The sequence below is a fragment of the Brachionichthys hirsutus genome, chromosome 3, assembly GCF_040956055.1.
Source record: "Brachionichthys hirsutus isolate HB-005 chromosome 3, CSIRO-AGI_Bhir_v1, whole genome shotgun sequence".
Taxonomy (NCBI): Eukaryota; Metazoa; Chordata; class Actinopteri; order Lophiiformes; family Brachionichthyidae; genus Brachionichthys; species Brachionichthys hirsutus.
The window spans coordinates 8,549,281-8,569,067 of NC_090899.1; the positions used below are offsets into that span (position 1 = coordinate 8,549,281).

The 19,787-nt window shown below is 41.8% G+C and overlaps 1 protein-coding gene across 1 annotated transcript in view; it reads left to right on the forward strand.

Moving 5' to 3' along the window:
• The window catches only part of ptprub (protein tyrosine phosphatase receptor type Ub), a 128,350-nt gene that overhangs the window by 65,155 nt on the left and 43,408 nt on the right, over positions 1–19,787 (forward strand). Inside the window, exons 4-8 of the mRNA XM_068760308.1 lie at positions 3,350–3,431; positions 5,957–6,072; positions 9,205–9,379; positions 14,035–14,328; positions 19,412–19,729. Of these exons, the coding sequence (XP_068616409.1) occupies positions 3,350–3,431; positions 5,957–6,072; positions 9,205–9,379; positions 14,035–14,328; positions 19,412–19,729 (985 nt within the window). The remainder of the gene's footprint in view (positions 1–3,349; positions 3,432–5,956; positions 6,073–9,204; positions 9,380–14,034; positions 14,329–19,411; positions 19,730–19,787) is intronic.

A 19,787-nucleotide genomic window follows, 5' to 3' on the forward strand; every position in this document is an offset into this window, starting at 1 on the left:
ATTGAAGGCTCTTTTAGTAATCTTTGCTGTGAATATTGTATGGTTATGCAGGGGCACAAAAAAGGCATAAATGACTGCAAAAACAAGAAATGCTTGTTTTTCTATTAGCAGTGAATCTTCCAGCTCACTTTCCACCATTGAATCGGACACAAGATTAGCCTCAGTGCTCTACTTCGAGGTGGAGGGGAGCAGCCAGCTATCAGAGCGGGGTTACCCCAATACTGGGACAGCCAGGACCTTTTCTCCTGCTTCCCCTTTCGCCTCTGCTCTGCTCTCCACTCCAACTCTCCCTCTTTCAGCTTTTATCCTCTCTTCTTTCTTTCTGCACACCTGCCTTTCTCCGTCCCACTCTGTCAGGAGTTTTTTTGGGGGGGGCTGACCCCAATCTTTTCACATCCCATCATGATGTGTCGCTGTGGGTGCCTTCAGGGATGTGCGTGTCCTCGGTTGCTTTTATGTCAATTGTTGCCATAATCAGACGTCTTCCTTTTCGTTGAGGAAGGTGGACAATCTCTGCCCTGATGGCTGTGACTGAAATTTGGGCCAGAGGTCCTAGAGATGTTGTCATGACTGAAATTGGGTGTGCAGACACAAGTGGCTTGTCGTGGTGAAGATAATAAGGGTGAGTTGTTGGTCGGGTTATCAGATCATTTTGAAATGTGCCTTTTAGCAACATGTATAGGAAACAATTGGATTCAAAAGTTGTCAGTTTTGTTGCTGTTGTACCGAGCTGTACGACAGAGGTTATCTCATGACACTATCCAAACACAGCAGCTTAGACCAAACTGTTTCATTTACGGGCACTCAGTATTCCCACAAAAGTAAACACTGGGGGACAACGATAAGTAAACACTGCATTTCAAAGCAGGAAACTGATCTTCATGTCACCAGCTGTCTTCCTCTGCATTGGCTAATGTTTAATATCCCTTCCTGAATTTTTCATATTTAATGGTTTTAATCATAGTGTTGCCAGTTTTATGTTATTTTTAATGTGGACAATGAAAATGGGGATTTGAAAAAAATGTCTTCAAAACAATGTTCACTAAAATATTATCAAGGTATTAACACAGAAAATAAAATACTGGAATCTTGCGCTAGACGGTCAAATAATGATGTGCATTGGAGTAAGACATCAAGCAGCATATTATGATGTTCTTGTGTGAGGGATTTATTGGAATGGTTTGGCTTATTGCATTAAAACAACTTCTGATGTTCCTCCAAGTGAATGACTGAAAAAAGGACTACTTTTTTAGTTTTTAATCCCTTTGTCAAAAACACATCACCAGCACAACAAATAAAATACTATGAATGAAAAACATCTGCAGAGTAGCAGAGATGTGGTTGACATCTTTGGATAAACTGAATTCCAAACTTTAAAGAATTTATTTGGAGACTATTGTCTCCAATGTTGACAATAAAGTTTTATGTTGAACGTAAATCTACTGAATGGATTTTCAGTATACTTTGTGGGAGGACTAAAAAGACAGATTTTTTTTCTGTGCTTTCATCAACATTGTGAGATCTCCTCATAACTTTAATATTTGTCAAAATAATGCATAGATCTTGGCAAAAACAAATCAGGCATCTATAATTATGTGCAGTTTGGTGTTGATCCAACATGAATAATGGATCCGTCAGATTTAAATGTCTGGCTGGTACAAACCCAGCAACCTTAAATTGTGGTTATAAAGCCATGCTTTTTATTTTATTTAAGGCTTGATTGAAGGAGAGGGGACTGCTTGGCTTTGGCAGAGAGATACTGCTACTGAGTGCCAATGTAATTTGTTTATTCTTTTATTTATTTATTATTTATTTCAATGTTTTTAGTGAACTTTGATACAATATGTGCATGAGTGGTTTTGTTTTAGGAAAAGTTGCTTCATTTTGGATCTTATATGAATTCTGATTGTGTATTCTGTTTCCACAACAATGTCGGGCCATTTCAACATTTTGTTAATATAAACCAAAAATATTGGGACACGGACAACTCATGCTTGGGTTTAGATCCAGATTATAATCTGAATCTGGGAGACAAAGATCATATTTGTAAAGGGGGCAATCTTGGGTCACATGACAGTAACAGAGACTGGTAACTTAGATAACACAGAACAATTGAAATGGATTTAATGCATCTGTGAAAAATTAAGCTATTGTATCTTGAGGAAAAATAGATCTAGATTCCCATTATGGAAAACCACATTCTTATTGAAAACTCAGAAACTTCGATTGGTAAATCATTCCTAATCTGAGGAGCTGGTTTCCAGTTGCTTTACTGTAGTTGTGTGTTGAGCAGTTCAGGGCAAAGCATGGTTACCATGGTCCCCACAGTGTGTGCACTGCCCTTGGTGTAAGGATTCGATGTCTGGTGATATCCTTAATGAGTAACAGAATGGATCCTCGTGTCGAGTGCAATCAGGAGCGCTCCGATTCCTTCCTTCAGAGGGATTTAGTGACTGTGGTGTTAGCGGAGGTATGCGCTCGCTTTTTTGTTGTTGTGCCTTAATCCAGCTATTTGACTTCGGGAAGAATTCGGGAAGAGCCCCAGTCTCTCATAATCTGCTTCAGCAACACATTTGTGTAAACAGAGACATCACACACACACATCTAAAGCAGACTGGAGGATACAGGGTGATGTCATCTGTGTGAGTGTATGAGGGCTCAGGTAAAGACCAAGACCCAGTGATAGGAATCACGTTGTAATCATTTGGACTGAGGATTATGAGAAACAATAACCCAAAGATGGACCTCAATCAAACATGTGGAGGGCGACTGTCCTTGGAGCTGCAAAAACAAACCTCACGCCTATGTCTCATAACTCTCTCACCATTACTGGAGATGGTGATTTGATATTGATTAGGTTTTATGAGCGCTCACCGCACATCCCAGGTTATTGTTCCATAGGATGCTATGGAAGCTTTGTCCTCCCATGAGTCTCGTGGCCCTGCGCGAGCTGTATTTCCTGCTGTTATGGCCTCACAACAGTGCTGCGTCTTGAATGTAGAATCGGGCTCATGATTCAGACACCACATTGCGTGCTTCCTGATAAAGCTATTATTTTCCTTGGCTCTGCGGACACAAGAAAAGCTTATCTGTCTCCCAGTTTCTTTTTCTCTGCTTCTGTCTTTCTTTCATTCCTGTCATTGTCTAGCTTTTTTGTTTAGGGTCAGCAGACATGCAGTGATGTGATGATGTGGCTATTTAGAATTAATGCTGCCGTCACTGAAAGGGGACAGTCCTACATTTTCTTAGGAAAATCACTCCTATTTTTCCTTGGTTCATTACACATGCATACTTTTGCTTCTCTATTTATGAATGACATCCTTTCACATATTTATGCTCCCTTTTACAGGTACTGATCGAGGCAACAGTTTCCAGGGAGCGGCGAGGCTACATTGCCCTAGATGACATCATGGTGCTCAACTACCCATGCTGTAAGTGCCACTTGTGATGACGTATTACAATCGCAAAGTCTGCAGTAGGAAACTAAGGTTTTGCGATTTGGGGTAGAAAATGTATTTCAAAGCAGCATGAAGCATAAAGAAAATGAGAAGATGAGTGATGGGTGATCAACCTTTTACATTAATACTGCACCTTGTCCTGAGGCTCACTTCAATAGCAGCGGTGCAATTAAACACAATGACATCCAAATGCCAACATTCCCTTCACTTGAAAACATACCTGCTGTTTTGCCTCCGGCCTGGTTTGACATCCAAATTAATTTATGAATCAGTCGAATCTTGAATTCTCTCTCTGAAGTCTGTCACACTTTTATGTTCCGTGTCCTGACTGGTAGGGAGCTATAGCTCTTTGTCACAAATCACCTACCACACAGGGGTCTTTCCAATCAGGCACTGCTTTTCAGACCTTTATTTTACAACTGATGACTCCCTGCTGTGCACGACTTTTTTCTGTCAGTGGTGGAAAAATGAGTGCGGTGTGTTGTCAGAACATGTGGACCTTGTGTAAAACTCATCCGTTAAGCCCACAGGGACTCATACCTGGACAAAGTTCTCAGTGTCACCTGCACTCTATTGCTGAGCACAAAAGCTCACAGTACATTAATCACAAATACTTAAGCAGCACTATTATTTGTAAATACACAGATACATAAACCAGCTGTGAGATTGGTTGGTGCCCCTACAGTATGCCCACCACCCCTTCAGTCAACCTGTTTGTCTCTGAGACAGCAGATGGCATCTTCTGAGTACTCCCACTGTGGCCATTAAATAATTAAGTCTCTCATCAAGACCTAAAGATGCCTTATGATGTGGCACATGGCCAGCTTACATCACTTGGCAGTGAACAGTGTGAGGAAGGATGGAACGGAAAATCCAATGTGAAGTGTTGGACAGTAAAAATAAAATAAAGTTGATCAACAAGTTTTTTTTTTTTAAGTACATTTTGGATGAATCATGGTTGATATTTCTGTCTATTTATTTTCCTGAGCCATAGTCTTTGACACCAAAACCATTACTGCACTCCCATGAAATATTTACCCCGCTGAAGCGTCCCGAGAAGAAGATTTGACGCATTTAACTGCGCCCACACTTCCTGCCAACTTTAAGAGTTTTTATATCCTCCACACTCGTTTCAGTATTTGTTTATTTTTGGCTCCCAGGCATGAATTATGAATTAACCCTAGAAGAGAGCATCTCGGAGACTCAAAGGACCCACGGCCACCTGTGGGCTGCGTGCAGACACTCTGCCCTCACATAGCATGCTGCACACCAACCAGACAACTTGTCATCTCTCCCTCTGTAAGATAATAACACAGAGTAGTGTAAAACCAAGTGGTGGTGTGTGTGAGACCCAAACGTTTTGCTTCCTCTTGATGTTTCTGCTCTTTCATCTCCTCTGGTCAGTCATCCAGAGTGACATGCCGACTTCCACTCCTCCGAGAGCCAAGGCGGTGCTGCTGGCGTTTACCCTGTGCTTTGTCTCTGCATGGGTCTGGCTTTCACTGCTCTACTGTTAATCAAAGAGTTGGGTGAGAGGTCACTCCCACACAGTGACTCATTGGGTGCTTCAGACGGCTTGATGGGAAGTCGGAAGTCAAAATACAGAGGACTGATCCTTCTCTGAGGCTTTCCTTGCACCCATTTCCTCCCACATTCTGCTCGTCTGTAGTTTACTCCTCATCTGTCACGTTGCAGTAATGGACACTCAGTGTCACTCTTAGCAGACACATTTAAGCGCTCTCTGCTATCAACACGATACAATTTACCCGTATGAAAAATATACTTTCAAAGTGTAAATGAACAATGGAGTTCGATACAAAATTGGCATAAAATAGTGCTTGGTGATAATAGGAAAAGCAGACGATGCAGTATTTTCCTTTCCACATTGCCCATACTGCACAAACAGCTAAAAAAAATAAAAGTATGTGTTCAATAGGAGTATTAAATCAAGTAAGCAATTCGTGTCCCTTTTGTATTAAGCTGCAAAGGTTGAAGCATGATTTGATTTAGGGGTGGCCGATGGTCTGGTGGGTTTTCACTGTTCAGGGTTTGAGTCCACTTGAGGAGAGGAGCTTTTTTTGTGAAAGTTCCTGGAGGCTGGCTTCCAACACGTAAGTGTATTGGTGACACGTATGCATGGGTATCTATTTCTCCGTGTGCTGGCCCTGTGATGAACCGCCGATGTACTCAAGGTGTTCTGTCTCCTACCAAGTTTCAGATGGGAGTCTGTGAACGGCGAGATGATGATAGTGAAATAATATAGTGTGCAGCCCCACAGAAAGCCAAGTTGAATGCAGCTGTTTTACGACTTAGGTTAATGCCGGGTAATTAATGATGAGCAAGCACTGGATAAAAGCTGCTTTTCCTCCAGGAGAAATGTCTGAGCTGACTGCAGTTGGAAAAAACAAAAACAAAATCCTTGACTGACATTGTGAACGACTGAAAGGTAATGCAGTCTTTTGATCTCACTTTGTTTCACTCTCCATATGTCTCTTTAGATAAAGCACCGCATTTCTCCCGGCTGGGAGATGAAGAAGTAAACGCTGGTCAAAATGCAACTTTCCAGTGTGTTGCTGCTGGCAGGGCTTCAGAGGCGGAGAAGTTTCTGCTGGAGGTCAGTAGTTCAATGGTGCAGCTAAAGCTGTGGAACCTGCATGTCTGAGTTTGATGGGTGTGATGCCGTTATATATTTTACATATATTTTTCATCCAAACTAGAACTAACAATGCAAAATTATCCTGGATTTGGACCAAAGTCTCCAACCTGTAGTATTAGGAAAGAAAACTATACCTAGATAAAATAACACAAAGTAGATGCATGTTTGTGAATCTTTCTGGTTGTTTAGTATTTTTCATCTCTTCACGGTCATCCTTACAAATCTTTGTATTTGCGTTTTATTCTTTGTCTCTTCTCAGTTGTATTTGAATCTCACTGTAACATTGTGCCCCTGTGATTGTCTGTATAGTTTGCCTACGTGGACATTTTCTTTGCAGCCATATGTCATGCGATTGAATTGGTTTTAAGTCTCCTTGAGGTCATTTTGCATAGAGACTTGTTAGATTGCTGACACTTCAGGTAAATCATTGGTCGAACACATTTTTAGTCGACCCAATAGATACATTTGAAAGCTGAAAGCCCTCAATAACTGCTAAAAATCTGTCATTATGTGTCCTAGACATATTTGTGCTGAGATGACGTTTCTAGTCAGACTTGCTGTGAAGGTTGTCAAGGCCTTGCTACTTCTGTGCTCCACTGCTTTTGAACCGTTGCGATACTCCTAGGATCATTCCGTTCATTGCTTTCTTCATTGGTTTCCTGTTTATATTCAGATCAAGCACTGCTCTTTAGATATGTGCCTTTTCATCTCGAATGTCTTACTCTGTGAAGGTCAGCCGGACCGCACATTCATTAACTCTGGTTGGAATAACGCTTATATTCCTCCTCCTTATGTGCCCCCTATTAAAGGCCCATGCATCATTTTGCTGTTATTTTTTCCAGTGCCGTCATCATGTAAACATATATTCACTGTTTTTGCCAGCATACCGCCCCTGATAACAGCCGACCTCAGGCAACCATGCCGTATCCTGTGATACTGGAAAATGTGTGATTTACGTAATCGACGTATCCTTATTTCCATCCTTCTGAACGCTTCATCAAAACCTCTCATTTGGGCACAACAAGAAGGAAGACAAATGCTTTGGGTAATTAGCAGGCATCGACCATACAGATGCTTCCTCAGATCTCCAGACCACTGGAATGGGCCTTCGCTGCCTTTTACCATCCTCTTCACCATCTCACTGCCTGCTGTGTCTGTCTGGACCGTTGCAAGATGAATTCATATCAATGCTGCTTTCTGTTGTTGTGCCCTTTTGTGTTCATTGTGTTTGCCATACCAGCTATGGTACAGTCTTGGCTTCACACGCCTGATGGATTAACAGATCGTATTACCGTTTCCGTGCCAATTAGCCGCAGCCAGATTGTTTACGTAACACAAAGTGATCTCATTTATCCTGATTTCTCCTCCCTCCTATAATCCACCGGCTAGGCAATGAGCTGGAGACAGAAAGCACACAGCAAGGATCCGCAAGTGTATTTGCCTTTTTTCTTTTCTTGCGGTCGCAACATTTGTTTCTTGCTCAACCGTAATCAGCGACCATTTGCTGTGTTTTCCCCTGCAAAGCCGAGGCACAGGGGTTTGTGTGGGTTTTTAAAGGCCTTTATCAGAAGTACAACACAGGCACATCGTAGATGGCCTAGTCCTGGTGTAACCCAAAGGGTTGATGAAAAGGACAAGCATAACAACTGCCATTTCACACAAAGAGCATGGCCTGAAAACATGAGAGCAAATATCAGATTCAGTGGGTTTGTTGAGGCTGCAGGGACTTCACAGATGTTTGTGGTTTCAATGGTGGGGAACAATATCAAGAATTCCTCTCATAGTGCACCAGTGTGGTGCATCGCACAACATTCATTTGAATCTCATTCCCTCTCTCCTCTTGTTTTTCCATCCTGCTTTCTCGCTATCTCACTTCCTGTCCCAGCTCAGTGTTGGTCTTTGACATCCTTTGGTTTATGATAAAATTGATGTCTGGCTTCTATGATTTTGTTTTCTGCTTCACAGCACAACACAAATCCTGCATACTGCGTCTCATGCAATAACTTATTTGCTTTACTGATTAAAGCTCAGTACATTAGGCCCGTGTGCCTCCTAGGGTTAACTGCTGAGCAGTTAGAGCCTCTGTTTTACCAACATTGCACACCGAGGACGATGAGGTTTGTAGATGGGTACCATTAAGGGACAGCACTCATGGCATGTATTACCCCCATAATCACTATTATTCTAACAAGATTTCATTTGTTTTTATTAAAGCCTGTCTAATTGTCATATTGCATGATTTAATCAAAAGCGATGGCCGTGCCATTTTAATTAAATTGCACACAATTGGACAATTGTCCTTTTAAAGCACACAAATGCAATAAGAATCAACTCAGATGGCAAGCTGGTTTTCATTGGTGTTCACTGGTCAACAACTGCATACCAAGTTCATAGTAGGTAGAAGGTGATACAGTCTGTGTAGATATGTAAAAGTATTACAGAACAAAATATAAAAAAGAAAGAAAATCCACGTGAAACAATGAAAAGAAATTTTTTTCGCTGATTTTATTCAAAAGATTCATCATAAATCATTAGAATTCTCACAAATATTCACAGAACAGGTCTTCTGGTCTTATGAAAAATAACTTTTAATTCTACTTCAGTAACTGTACATCAATACATATATCTGTCCAGATATATTCTGAAAGCATTACAGAACTTTTTCAATACCCTCTCATATTTAATATCAACCACCTTCATTTACACGTGATTGTTATTGGCATTCATTATCTTTACACGTACTGTTAAGGTGAGCTCAAACGTGTACATAATGTTATCAGTGGATGTGTGTACAAAATGTACCAATAGGCAGTCTTTAATGAGGCGCATGCATTGCGTTGCATCATGGGAAGTGTAGGATCCAGGCCTTAAGAGCTTACTTTATGCTCAAGATATCTTTGCCTCTACTGCCTCAGCTTCACCCATTCTATTTCAACAACTGTGTGTATGTGTGTGTGCTTATGTAAGTACCCTGTATGTGTGTGTAACTTTTGCAGATGAGAGGACAACTACCTGTGTGAGAGAGAGAGATGGAGAGGGGGACATGATGACCCGTCCTGTTTTCTCTGACCCTGTCTTCTTGCTTTCCAGAGACACAACGGGGACATTTTAACAACAGCGTCTGTCAAGCACTTGAGTCACCGGCGCTTTGTGGTGTCCTTTCAACTGGACAGCGTCCAGCGAATGGATCAAGACCTTTACCGATGTGTCACTCAGTCCCCAAGGGGCTCCGGGGTCTCAAACTTTGCTGAACTTGTCGTGAAAGGTAAATGTCCTTTCTTCTACTCCTGTCCTCTTTTGGTCCACCTTCTTCTTTTGCTTCTTTCAACAGACTCGTTGTCCTTGATGATAAAATGATTTTATTTGTTGTTCTCAGTTACAATTAGGATTGATTCTAAAGAGCAGCTTAGTCGGTTGGGACTTGGTTTGGTAAGTCCTAGCCCAGACAAAATATACGGCGAGTGGACAGGTGGCTGGAGAGGGGCAAGTCGCCCCCCCCCCCCCCCCCCAACTGCTCCGGGTGTGCTGATCACAGCCGCGGCCTCACCCTGTGCCCTCTTTGCATGTTACGGAGCCCCTACGTATAAACACATGTGTTGATTTAGAGGGGTGTAACTATATATATATATATTTGTGTGTTTACTGTGTATCACAGCATGCTCAATGACGAGAATACATATTTCATTTTCATAGTCACTTATGTTTAAAGCGTTTACAGTTACCTGTATGACATAATTTGTGTGTGATGCTGGAAATCGTCGGCACCTATTTCAAATTGATCTCCATAAAACTCCATCTTCAAATTTGATGGCGCGAAGAAACACATAAAGGCTGTCTGGATGGCAAATGCAATCTCCCTGACATGTTGTTTTCTGAGCTGGAGCTGCCAAATAGGCTGCCACACTGAGTTTCTCAGCTCTATGTCAAAAAGCTGCTCGCTTGACATAGACTCCTGCAACCCCTGTCATATCATGTACCGCAGATCGTGACCTCACTCCCATTACTCACTCCAACCCCACAGCCACCACTTTGACAGCGTATTAATGATGTGGCTGTGGGATAGTTTGATGGCATAACAAAATCCAGCCCTCAGCACAGGAAAGATGAAGCAGGGAAAAATGAAAAGGATTCCCATCTCCTTGTCTTCTGCAGTTTGCTTCTCTACTGACTAATGCAAGAGCATTAATGTGCTAAATGCAGTTTAGCAATACTGCATGGCTCTATGGATAGAGGCACCAGTCTGGAAATCACTTTGGTCCAAACCCAAATAGCTCCGTATCTTTTGCATGGAAAATTTATTTACAAGCATTAATGGTTGCAGTAATAAAACCTTTACATAGTTAAATAGCAATTGTTATTTCATAAATATTATAATCACTTCATTTCATCATAATCATAATCAGAAGGTGTTTATTGCCATTGTCAATGAGGGTTCACAGACTAGGAACTTTTCTCGGTGAAGTCGTGCTACATGTAACAGTAATGACTAAGATACAAAAAACATGTAAGTATAGAACACATCACAAAACAGCAGCATCCGGAGTGGATACAGATCTGTGCAAAAACAGCTAAATATTATTTGTCCATCTCTATTTCCACAACATTCTCCACAGTTTATTTATTGAGTGACTGCTGCTTGTCAAGGATGTCAACTGGTTGTACGTATGAGGTTTTGAGAGGAGAATCTAATTCATCAGTGACACTGGCTGTGTATGTCTGGAGGCATTCTTCAGCAAGCAACTACTGTGAACATCATGCATCATTTAGTGGCAAAGCCAAGCACCAGAGCACTGCTGTGGGGACATTTTGGTTTTCAGTCAAATTAAACAGGCGTGTCCAATAACTTGAAGGAGGCAATTTATCAAATGCCTTACGTACGTTGCATGTTTTGGAGGCGGGAGGAAGCCGCAGAACCCAGAGAGAACCCAATGGAACCTTCTTGTTGTGAGGCAACAGCGCTGCCCACTGTGCCGCCCATAGACTCATTTTGTTTTGCTGAAATAAATCCCTGTGACTCTTTACTGTATTGTGATTTAGCCTCATTACCTCAGGACACAATACCATATTAAATCATTACACCAACACGGGCAGTGAAGATGGCTGTAAATAGAAGGCCTTAAATCCCATTTGGTATGCTCAGCAACCATTTCACTACTGTTGCATCCACATGGTTTTTTCTTTCCTAACTTATTTTATTTATAATCTTGCCAAAGATGTTATTTTTGGCTCCGTCCATTCTCCACCATGAATGGATAAAATGGTTTTCTATATGCCTTGTTCACATTAACTTGCTCTTAACCCATAAAGATACAGAGGAATCTAACCATCCTCTTGAATAGTTGGATTTTGCACTGTACATTAAAATTAGGATTCATGGAAAAGTCCTGTTTATAGGGAACAGCAATATGTCCACATGATAAAGGGCATGTGGGCGAGCACATACCTATTTATATGTTGCTATGTCTCTGGATTTATTTCCAAAAGTGCTAAAATTCTGTCAAACTGTTGTTGTGGATGGCTCAAGTGTCAGCATAACCTCTCAATCATACTTACGACCCACTAGATTGTGTGATAGTATCCGCATGGACTTGAATTTCCCTCTTGTTAATGTCCTTTTTTGCTGTGGTAGGGACATTTCTGCCCATCAGCAGTGTGCTGAAGTTGGATGACAGGCTGGTTACAAAGCTGTGTCTGACTCTCTCCTCTACTCTTTATCATGCATGTCAAATGAACTGGTTATTTTATGTGTGCTTTGTTGGAATTTATAAAATAAATTAAGCAACTTTAGCAGTATCAACACATACCTGCTCACGAGTCTGACCACCTCATTCCTCTCAAATAAAACTTTGTATTTTCATAGTAAAACATTATCCATGTCCACAGCCTTTAAGTTTGTTGTGTAAAAGTAAAGACTGCTGGCTAAATTTGGACTGTATCAGATGAATTACCAGTATATAGAATTGTTTTTGCTAAAATGCAGGATAAGGGCTTCCTCTTTGATGTCATGGCTACTTCTTTCTACCTACACATACATGATTAATTCATTATTGTTTATGCAGATTTGCCCATAACCAAAAAGCTACATTTTCACTATGAAAGACAGTTTCTGGAGGTTTTTCAGCATGTTAAATCTCCCAGCAATGATTTATACCTTTATAATAAAGATAGTTTTGTGCTTTGGCATTAAATATTACCTTACACATCTCACAGTAAATCCTATTCACAGCACCTTTCTTGGAGCAATGCATCTTTAGAAATCTTGTGAGTATTCAACATTATTTTAAAACTTTCCTTCACACGCAACCAGGGCGACTGTTTAAGTCAGTGTGAAGTGGGATTTCCACAAAACCATGTCTTGGTCCAGGTTTGGCTGCTGGGTGGTGCAGGACTGACTTAATGGATGATTTTTTCTTGGAACCCCCTGTCCTTCATCTTTTGCTTCAAATCATGAGCTAGTCATCATGCTTTGTAGAAGCCACATTAGGACCCTATCATTGGAATTTAACTCATTCAATGCCATTGACGTCTGAAGACGTCAATCTAAATCCGAACATTCACTGCTAATTCACTTTCTTCAACGGCCAATAACTCCAGAGCGAAAAAATGTTAGGAACACACTTTTCTGTCATTTGGTAAGTTTGGTATTTGCATAATCACAGGACATACTATTCTGTGGGTCTTGAAAAATGGTGCAATATGAGCGAATGCTGGCATTGAATGAGTTAAGTTGAATAACTTTGTGCTAATTACCACTCAGGCAGTCTGTTGTGTGCATTATAAACATAACTTCAAGGTTTAATCATAATTTTTGTCCAGACACTCCTGCTGTATTTCTCATTTGTCTCCCTTCTCTTCCTTTTTTCATCATTTTCCTTTTCTTCTTTTTCTTGTTCCTCCTCCCCATATGCCCAGCCCCAACTCAGTGCTGCTCAGCAGCTATTATTACATTTTGATCCTGAGCACACTTGAAGCTGCATTTTCAGGGATGTTCAGCCTGTTATAATGAATACATCTCAGTATGAAGAAAACCTTAATTAAACAGAAAAGTAGCACTAGGAGCAAGGCTTGGTTTGAAAATATCTCTGTAAACAGGAGGAAACAATGAAACCATAATCTAATAATATTCTGAAAAAAGCACGGAAAGAAATTAAAATTGAAAGAATTTGCTTTAATGCCTTCAATTTGACCCAATGGCTGCTTGCCTCGGCCCTAAATTTGGATCCAGTCCTTGACAGCCTGAAGATGAGTCGCTGCAGGTGAAGTCAAGGTAAAGCAACCCTTACCGGAGGTGAGGTTCTGGAAATGTTGAAAGCCCACAGAAAGCAGGATCATAAAATACAGGGGCACTGCTGTGGGAATGAGGGATTAGTCACAGCCACAGATCTGAGGCTGATCCTCTTTATGCTTTGTCCTTATTTCTCTTTATCGTCCCTTCCCTCCTCACTCTGTTGACCACGTAATCGTTCAGTCTCTTGGATCCGTCACTTAGTGGCATTTGACCAGTGGGCTCCACAATTAATCCTTGCTATGGAAACCTTTCCAGATGGTAAAGCAGATGCTTCTTTCAGTAGTGTGTGAGAACAGAACATTCAAAGGAAAATATGCACTCATACCTCAGTTACAAAGATCAAGCCCTGAATGCACAACTGTTCATACTGTATACAGCTGTTTCTCAAAAGTGTGTATGACTAATAGTATGACAAATCTGCTATTTGAACAGTTTGACCTGCTAACATCCCTCAGCCCCTTAGTCTCTGGGGCCTTACGTAATGTTCAGTGGGCTACAACTGATTATTACTATATCACCTATGATCTATACACCCACATACTGTACAGAGGGGCTATGGGCAAATGCTTTGACCAAGAAGCACAAGTTTGAACGGCATGACAGAAAACATCATTTTTCATTTCTTCTCTCAGTACCTCCGTCGCCTATTGCACCGCCCCAGCTGCTGCGTGGTGGCTCCACTTACCTGATCATTCAGCTCAACACCAACTCTATCCTGGGCGACGGCCCGATTATCAGGAAGGAGATCGAGTACCGTGCCAGCCAGTCGCCTTGGTCGGAGGTGCATGGCGTTAACATGGTCACCTACAAGCTGTGGCACCTGGATCCAGACACAGAGTACCACATCAGTGTGCTGTTGACCCGTCCTGGAGAGGGGGGGACTGGCCCTCCTGGACCTCCTCTTGTGAGCAGGACCAAGTGTGCAGGTGAGCTTCGACCCAGCACACCACCTTATTGACTATTAATGTAGCTTGTGGCCCTGGGAACTGAAGGACGACAGTGAAATACAGTATTATGGTATTAGTGTGTCGGTGACTTCCAGTCACTTTGATAATTACTTTTTTTTAAACATGCCTTTATTAGATAGGACAGCTGAAGGTTGTGACAGGAATTGTGAAGAGCAAGCGGTTGTGAGAGGGAATTTACTCCATCATGCTATCTACTCCCATTAAAAGGGCTGCTTGCTTCAGAGAACAATTTCAGTATCTTTTATTTGATAAGGAAACACATGAGAAAAAAGTTCTGAACAAATACGTAATGAAAAAATTTAGAAAAGAGAACAAATACAATATCACGTTCCACTTTTTCGGGATGTTAATGCTTTTCCAGTTTGCTGTTTTCCTCATTTTATAATGAACAGATATGGTCCTCTGAAAGGAACCATTATAAAACATTACAACATTACAGTGGCAAGGGAAGGTAGCTTGCTGATTGGCTGCTGTTCAGTAGAAACGTGTTCTGTGATTTTATAAACACACACACACACACACATATATATATATTCCATCTTATTTAAAATAAAACCTATAATTACCTATAGATCTCAATCTTTTCTGCACGAACGCAGTGAAACATCCACAGCTCAAAGTCATGATGCCCATCAGCCCACACAAGATAACTTTAGAATCAAGTACTGTATCTGTCGTGGTAATCTGCTAAAATCCAAAAGGCAAGGAGTCCAGACATTCCAACAAACTTGCTGGATGTACTTATCTGTTAAGAAAAGGCACATTTGCCAACAGAGGCATTCTCAGAACTCTGAATTAGAAGAAACTTAAAGAGAGAATTTCTTGCTGCAACCATGGCAGTATTGGTTTAATGGTATTTAAATGATAACAGCAAGCAGACTACAGTAGCTAGACTAAAGCAGGATTATCTCCTCAAGAGCAGAGAAGTTTGGATTTATTATTTTTTTGCAAGTAACAATTTAATGGACAAGAAATTGTATGTGATTGGTGGATAGTTTGGAATAGCAGCGCTACGGACAATATACTGACTGAATGAGTTGAAGTAATCATGACAAGTTTCTGGAGCTCCAACTGACAATTATTTCCATCAACATTTACATGATATTCTGTTTTAATCAAAATTCCAAAAACTAAATTTTTCAAATTGCAGAACCAGAAGATATTTTTTATTACACTTCAAAACAACAAATCCTTGCATCACACAGCCTGGAGTCATCATATGTTAATTGGTTTTGATGAAGTAATTAAAAATAAACTCAATAAATATCAATAAGAATATTGTTTCTCTTAGCTCATGTGATAATATGGTATTTGTTTCAACTCTGTTAGGTTGATTTCAGCTTCCTTTTTATTAGCATATTTTACTGATGCATGCAAAATTCCTACTGCCACTTAAACTATAGCAACACTTAAAATTCCAATTTACATTTCACATTTTAGTTTCTATGTGAGGTTTTGAAACTGGCTACTCGTTTGCCAAATACCACTGAGACGGAGCTGCCAGGGAGATGAGCAGGAATCTGCTGGGCTATACTCTCATGCTTTCCCATAAATATTGCACATTTTGCGTTGATTTCAGACGCACTTTCCAAGATGCAGGCCGTCATTATTGCTGCCAGCATCTGCTGTGTGTGCAGCACATGATACCGAGAGCTTTGTGCTGCCCAAAGGCAGGCTGTGGATTTGTGCATTCTATGGTCATCACTCTTTTATATGCCCAACGGTCTCTTCCTGCCACACACCATCGCTCATATATCTCCTTGCACGGCTCCTTGCAGAGCATCCTGGTCCCCTGTCCAATGACATATTAAAGCTACTCTCCTCTCCCCAAGGCCAGCGACACCCCTCATTCATCAGGATCCCCAACGACATATTTGTGCTACACTCCCTACCCCAAGTCAAAAGACACTGAAAATTCACAATAAAGCAACACAAGCATGTTTTTTAAACATTGATAGCAGGAGTTGAGGGAAGGCTGCAGTGAGTGAGTGTGTGTGTGTGTGGGAGTGAGATTAGTTTTTCAGCTACCCACACTTCCGCTCACATAATATAATATTTGATTCATTTCTTTAATGATGCATTTACATTTCAACCACTGTTGCGTTAGCTTTTTTAACCATGTGTTAGATACTGTCAGTAATAACGCTGTGTTTGCTGAACTGTTGAACGGAGTGTAATATTAGTTCAAAGAATAAGACAGAAGTATGGGTGAAATTTATTTTACTAGTTGTGGTTGGAACTTTGACAGCTGGAAAACTGTGACTGACTGCTGGTTGAATTAGTGTTGTAGTGTCTGTATCTGATTGACTCCCTGTTCACAGTCCTTACCTGCATGGTGTTGAAGGGATATGCACATTACAATAAGCTGCAATAATGGAAATATCCCCCACTTGGTGTGTTTCACCTTTTTGACCCCACAGGAGGTTCTAATCACCACCTGAATCAGGGAGCTCCTCCTGTCCCTACCTCCAAACCTCCATGCCATCTGGTCTACACCACCCCGACTGACCCTCCATTCCACCTCTGAATCCTGATCGCCCCCTTTGCTGTTGGCCTGATTAGCTTTAGGGCTGTGGTGTATTTTAGGGAGGTAGCAACTATGCAGTGAACAGAAGGGATGTTTGATTCTTTTAGTTCTCCAGAACCTTTGAATCACAGACATGACCAATCTCACTCTCCCATAGTCGTGCCGATTGCTCCCCTCCATCCCAACCATGTTGGCTAGCTGGCTTCAACGTACACATTCCTTGTGGAGCCGGGCTGTCTTCGAAAGGTTGCTGTAAAACTAATGGCCATGCATGTGAACATGGCCTCCGGCTAGCTCTGATAGCCATCCAGGTGTGCTTGATGAGCCATTGCTGTGATTATCAGCACGGTGCGTAAGCACAGCTTGAAGCCCCTCAAGCAAATCAGAGAGGAGCGGGGAGCATTGGTTCTTCAGGTGGTCCCCAGACTACATTAGTGGGCTTCTACCTGCTGCTGGGTCACTAAACTCTCTGCAAAGGGCCTGTCTTTGATGGTCCTGCCTGCTTGAAGGAGCAACACAGGAGCCTGACTAATATGATGCACATTAAGCACACGAGTGCTTTGCCTGTATTGGGATGTCATTCATCAAGTCGTCTAATTATGTGCCCGTATTCCCTGTATGTTGGCATTTGGGGTTTTGATGGTTGCAGATGTGTTTGGATATCGCTCTGCATGCAAATAGGTTTCCTGTCTGCACTCTTGATCCAGACTCTATGGATGCATAGACCTCCGATCTCCCAGGATCAACATGGTGCTTTTGATAATGTCGGGGTGGCTTCACTCCACAGGGTGCCCAAGAGTGGGTGCCTGCAGCATTTTTAGATGAATAAAATAAGGGAAGAGGAAGGGATTGGCACAAACTTCCACTGTGAGAAATCGCACAATGTGCACACTGTGGTCTCTTTGGTTGGACCTTCATCAGCTCAGCAGTTAAATGCCTCCCTTTATTTAGTTCTCGGACTGTGCAGACTATCAATTGCACCATTAAGATAATCCTCAATCACATTGAACAATGGGACATTAATATTGCTGGCTGGATGTACAGTCTACTGCTTCATGATTACCCTGGCCATCCTTTCATCTGTCGTAGTCGATTGAGATCAGTGCTCTGGTCATATTTCCATCCAGCATGAGATGGCGGGCAGCAAATCAAAAGAGAAAGGTGGAGACAGCAGAGGCCTCAGTTTGAATTGAAAGTGCCATACAATTTAGCTTTAAAATAATTGCTGTACCACAGTGACTAGGAATATGAAGTACACATGTATTGTATTTCACAATTGTAGCATGCAAATGTTTGAGTCTTAGAACATGTGTACATGCATAATAGGTGAAGAGAACGGGGGGGAGAGAAGGAGTAAGGCAGGGAAAACAGAGTGGCAAAGAGAGAGCGCAAATTATTATTTCATACAGTATGTCTGGTTATCTGTGTCTTAGCGTGTCCTTGTACATCAAGTATACAGTATCTCAATTTTTTTTAAAGATAATTCTTGTTTAAGTGCACTAGCCCTTGTTCAGTGATAATTAGATGCCTTATCCGAGCTCCCTACTCTAATCTGTGCAGCAGCGAGGATCCCACTGAATGTACGAGGAATGAAGACCTTGGCTAGTGACCTCAAATTGCACTAATCTCTCTCTGTACCCCATATCTCTGCTGTCATTCCCTTCCTCTCTGGATCATTACTCAATATGCCCTCTTAAAAGAATATAGAATTTCAATGCATTATGCAGCATATTGCTGAATAAAGGCATTGATTGTGTTAATAATGGCCACAGATAAATGCCTCTATTGATGGTGAGGATGTCCTTGTCTTAATTCAGACTCCCCTCGGTTCCAGAAGTCCTCGTGAACATAGGCTGGTCTGTGCCTCGGTGTATAAAGACTCTATGTCTTTCAGCCAGCCATTAAGCTCGAGGAGGATATCAAACACAGAGCTGTTGTTCTTTTAGTCCGAGTCAGGGCGAGTCAAGGTTAACCCGGCAGTGACCAGAATTAACTTGGTGCCTTCTAAAAATATGTGACTGTCCATCGTAATGACCCAGCAATAAAAGTGACCAGTGGAAATGAATGCCCTTGCTGAGATTTTTTTTAGTGGATTAAACCTTAGGGCAAAGTAGTGAAACTACTGGATAGTCAATGTGCGCTGCGATATGGAGGCAGGCACTGCTGGGACTGCGACAGCAACCTGCAGCCTGTCCAATTAATTAACACAATTCCTACTCTGCCGTGGGGAATGTGGGCGTATTGTGCTGGCAGCAAAAAGTTGACCTCCATGTTGCAGCAAGCAATATGGCGGCATGTCGAAGGAGATCAACTGAAAAACTGCCAGGGTAGTCCCTGGGTATCAGTGCTCTTTCTGAAATACAATATTTAACAATAATAAAATTAATTACCGTTGTTTTAATTTCTAAAATTCAGTATTGCACCATCAGGATTTTTCCAACACCTTTATTTTTTGAACCCTTGCTTTTCTAATGAGTTTCTCTTCACTTTTTGCCTCTTCAATCATCCTCATAGAGCCAATGCGAGCATTGCGGGGCCTCGCTGTCACAGATATCCAATCCAGGCAGTTGTCCCTGCAGTGGGAGACTCTGGCATTCAACCTGACACGCTGCCACACCTACTCAGTGTCCCTGTGCTACTGCTACACCACAGCGGGAGGTGGTGGAGGCCATAACACCACCGTGCGCGAGTGCCTGGCGGTGGAGCACAACGCCTCACGCTTCACGCTGCGTGATCTGCCACCCTACCACAGCATCCATGTCCGTCTGTCACTGGCCAATCCGGAGGGGAAGAAAGAGGGCAGGGAGGTCACCTTCCAGACAGAGGAGGACAGTAAGTCTCTGAATAAAAAAGTATTTTTACAAACATTTTACCACCTCATCTTATTACG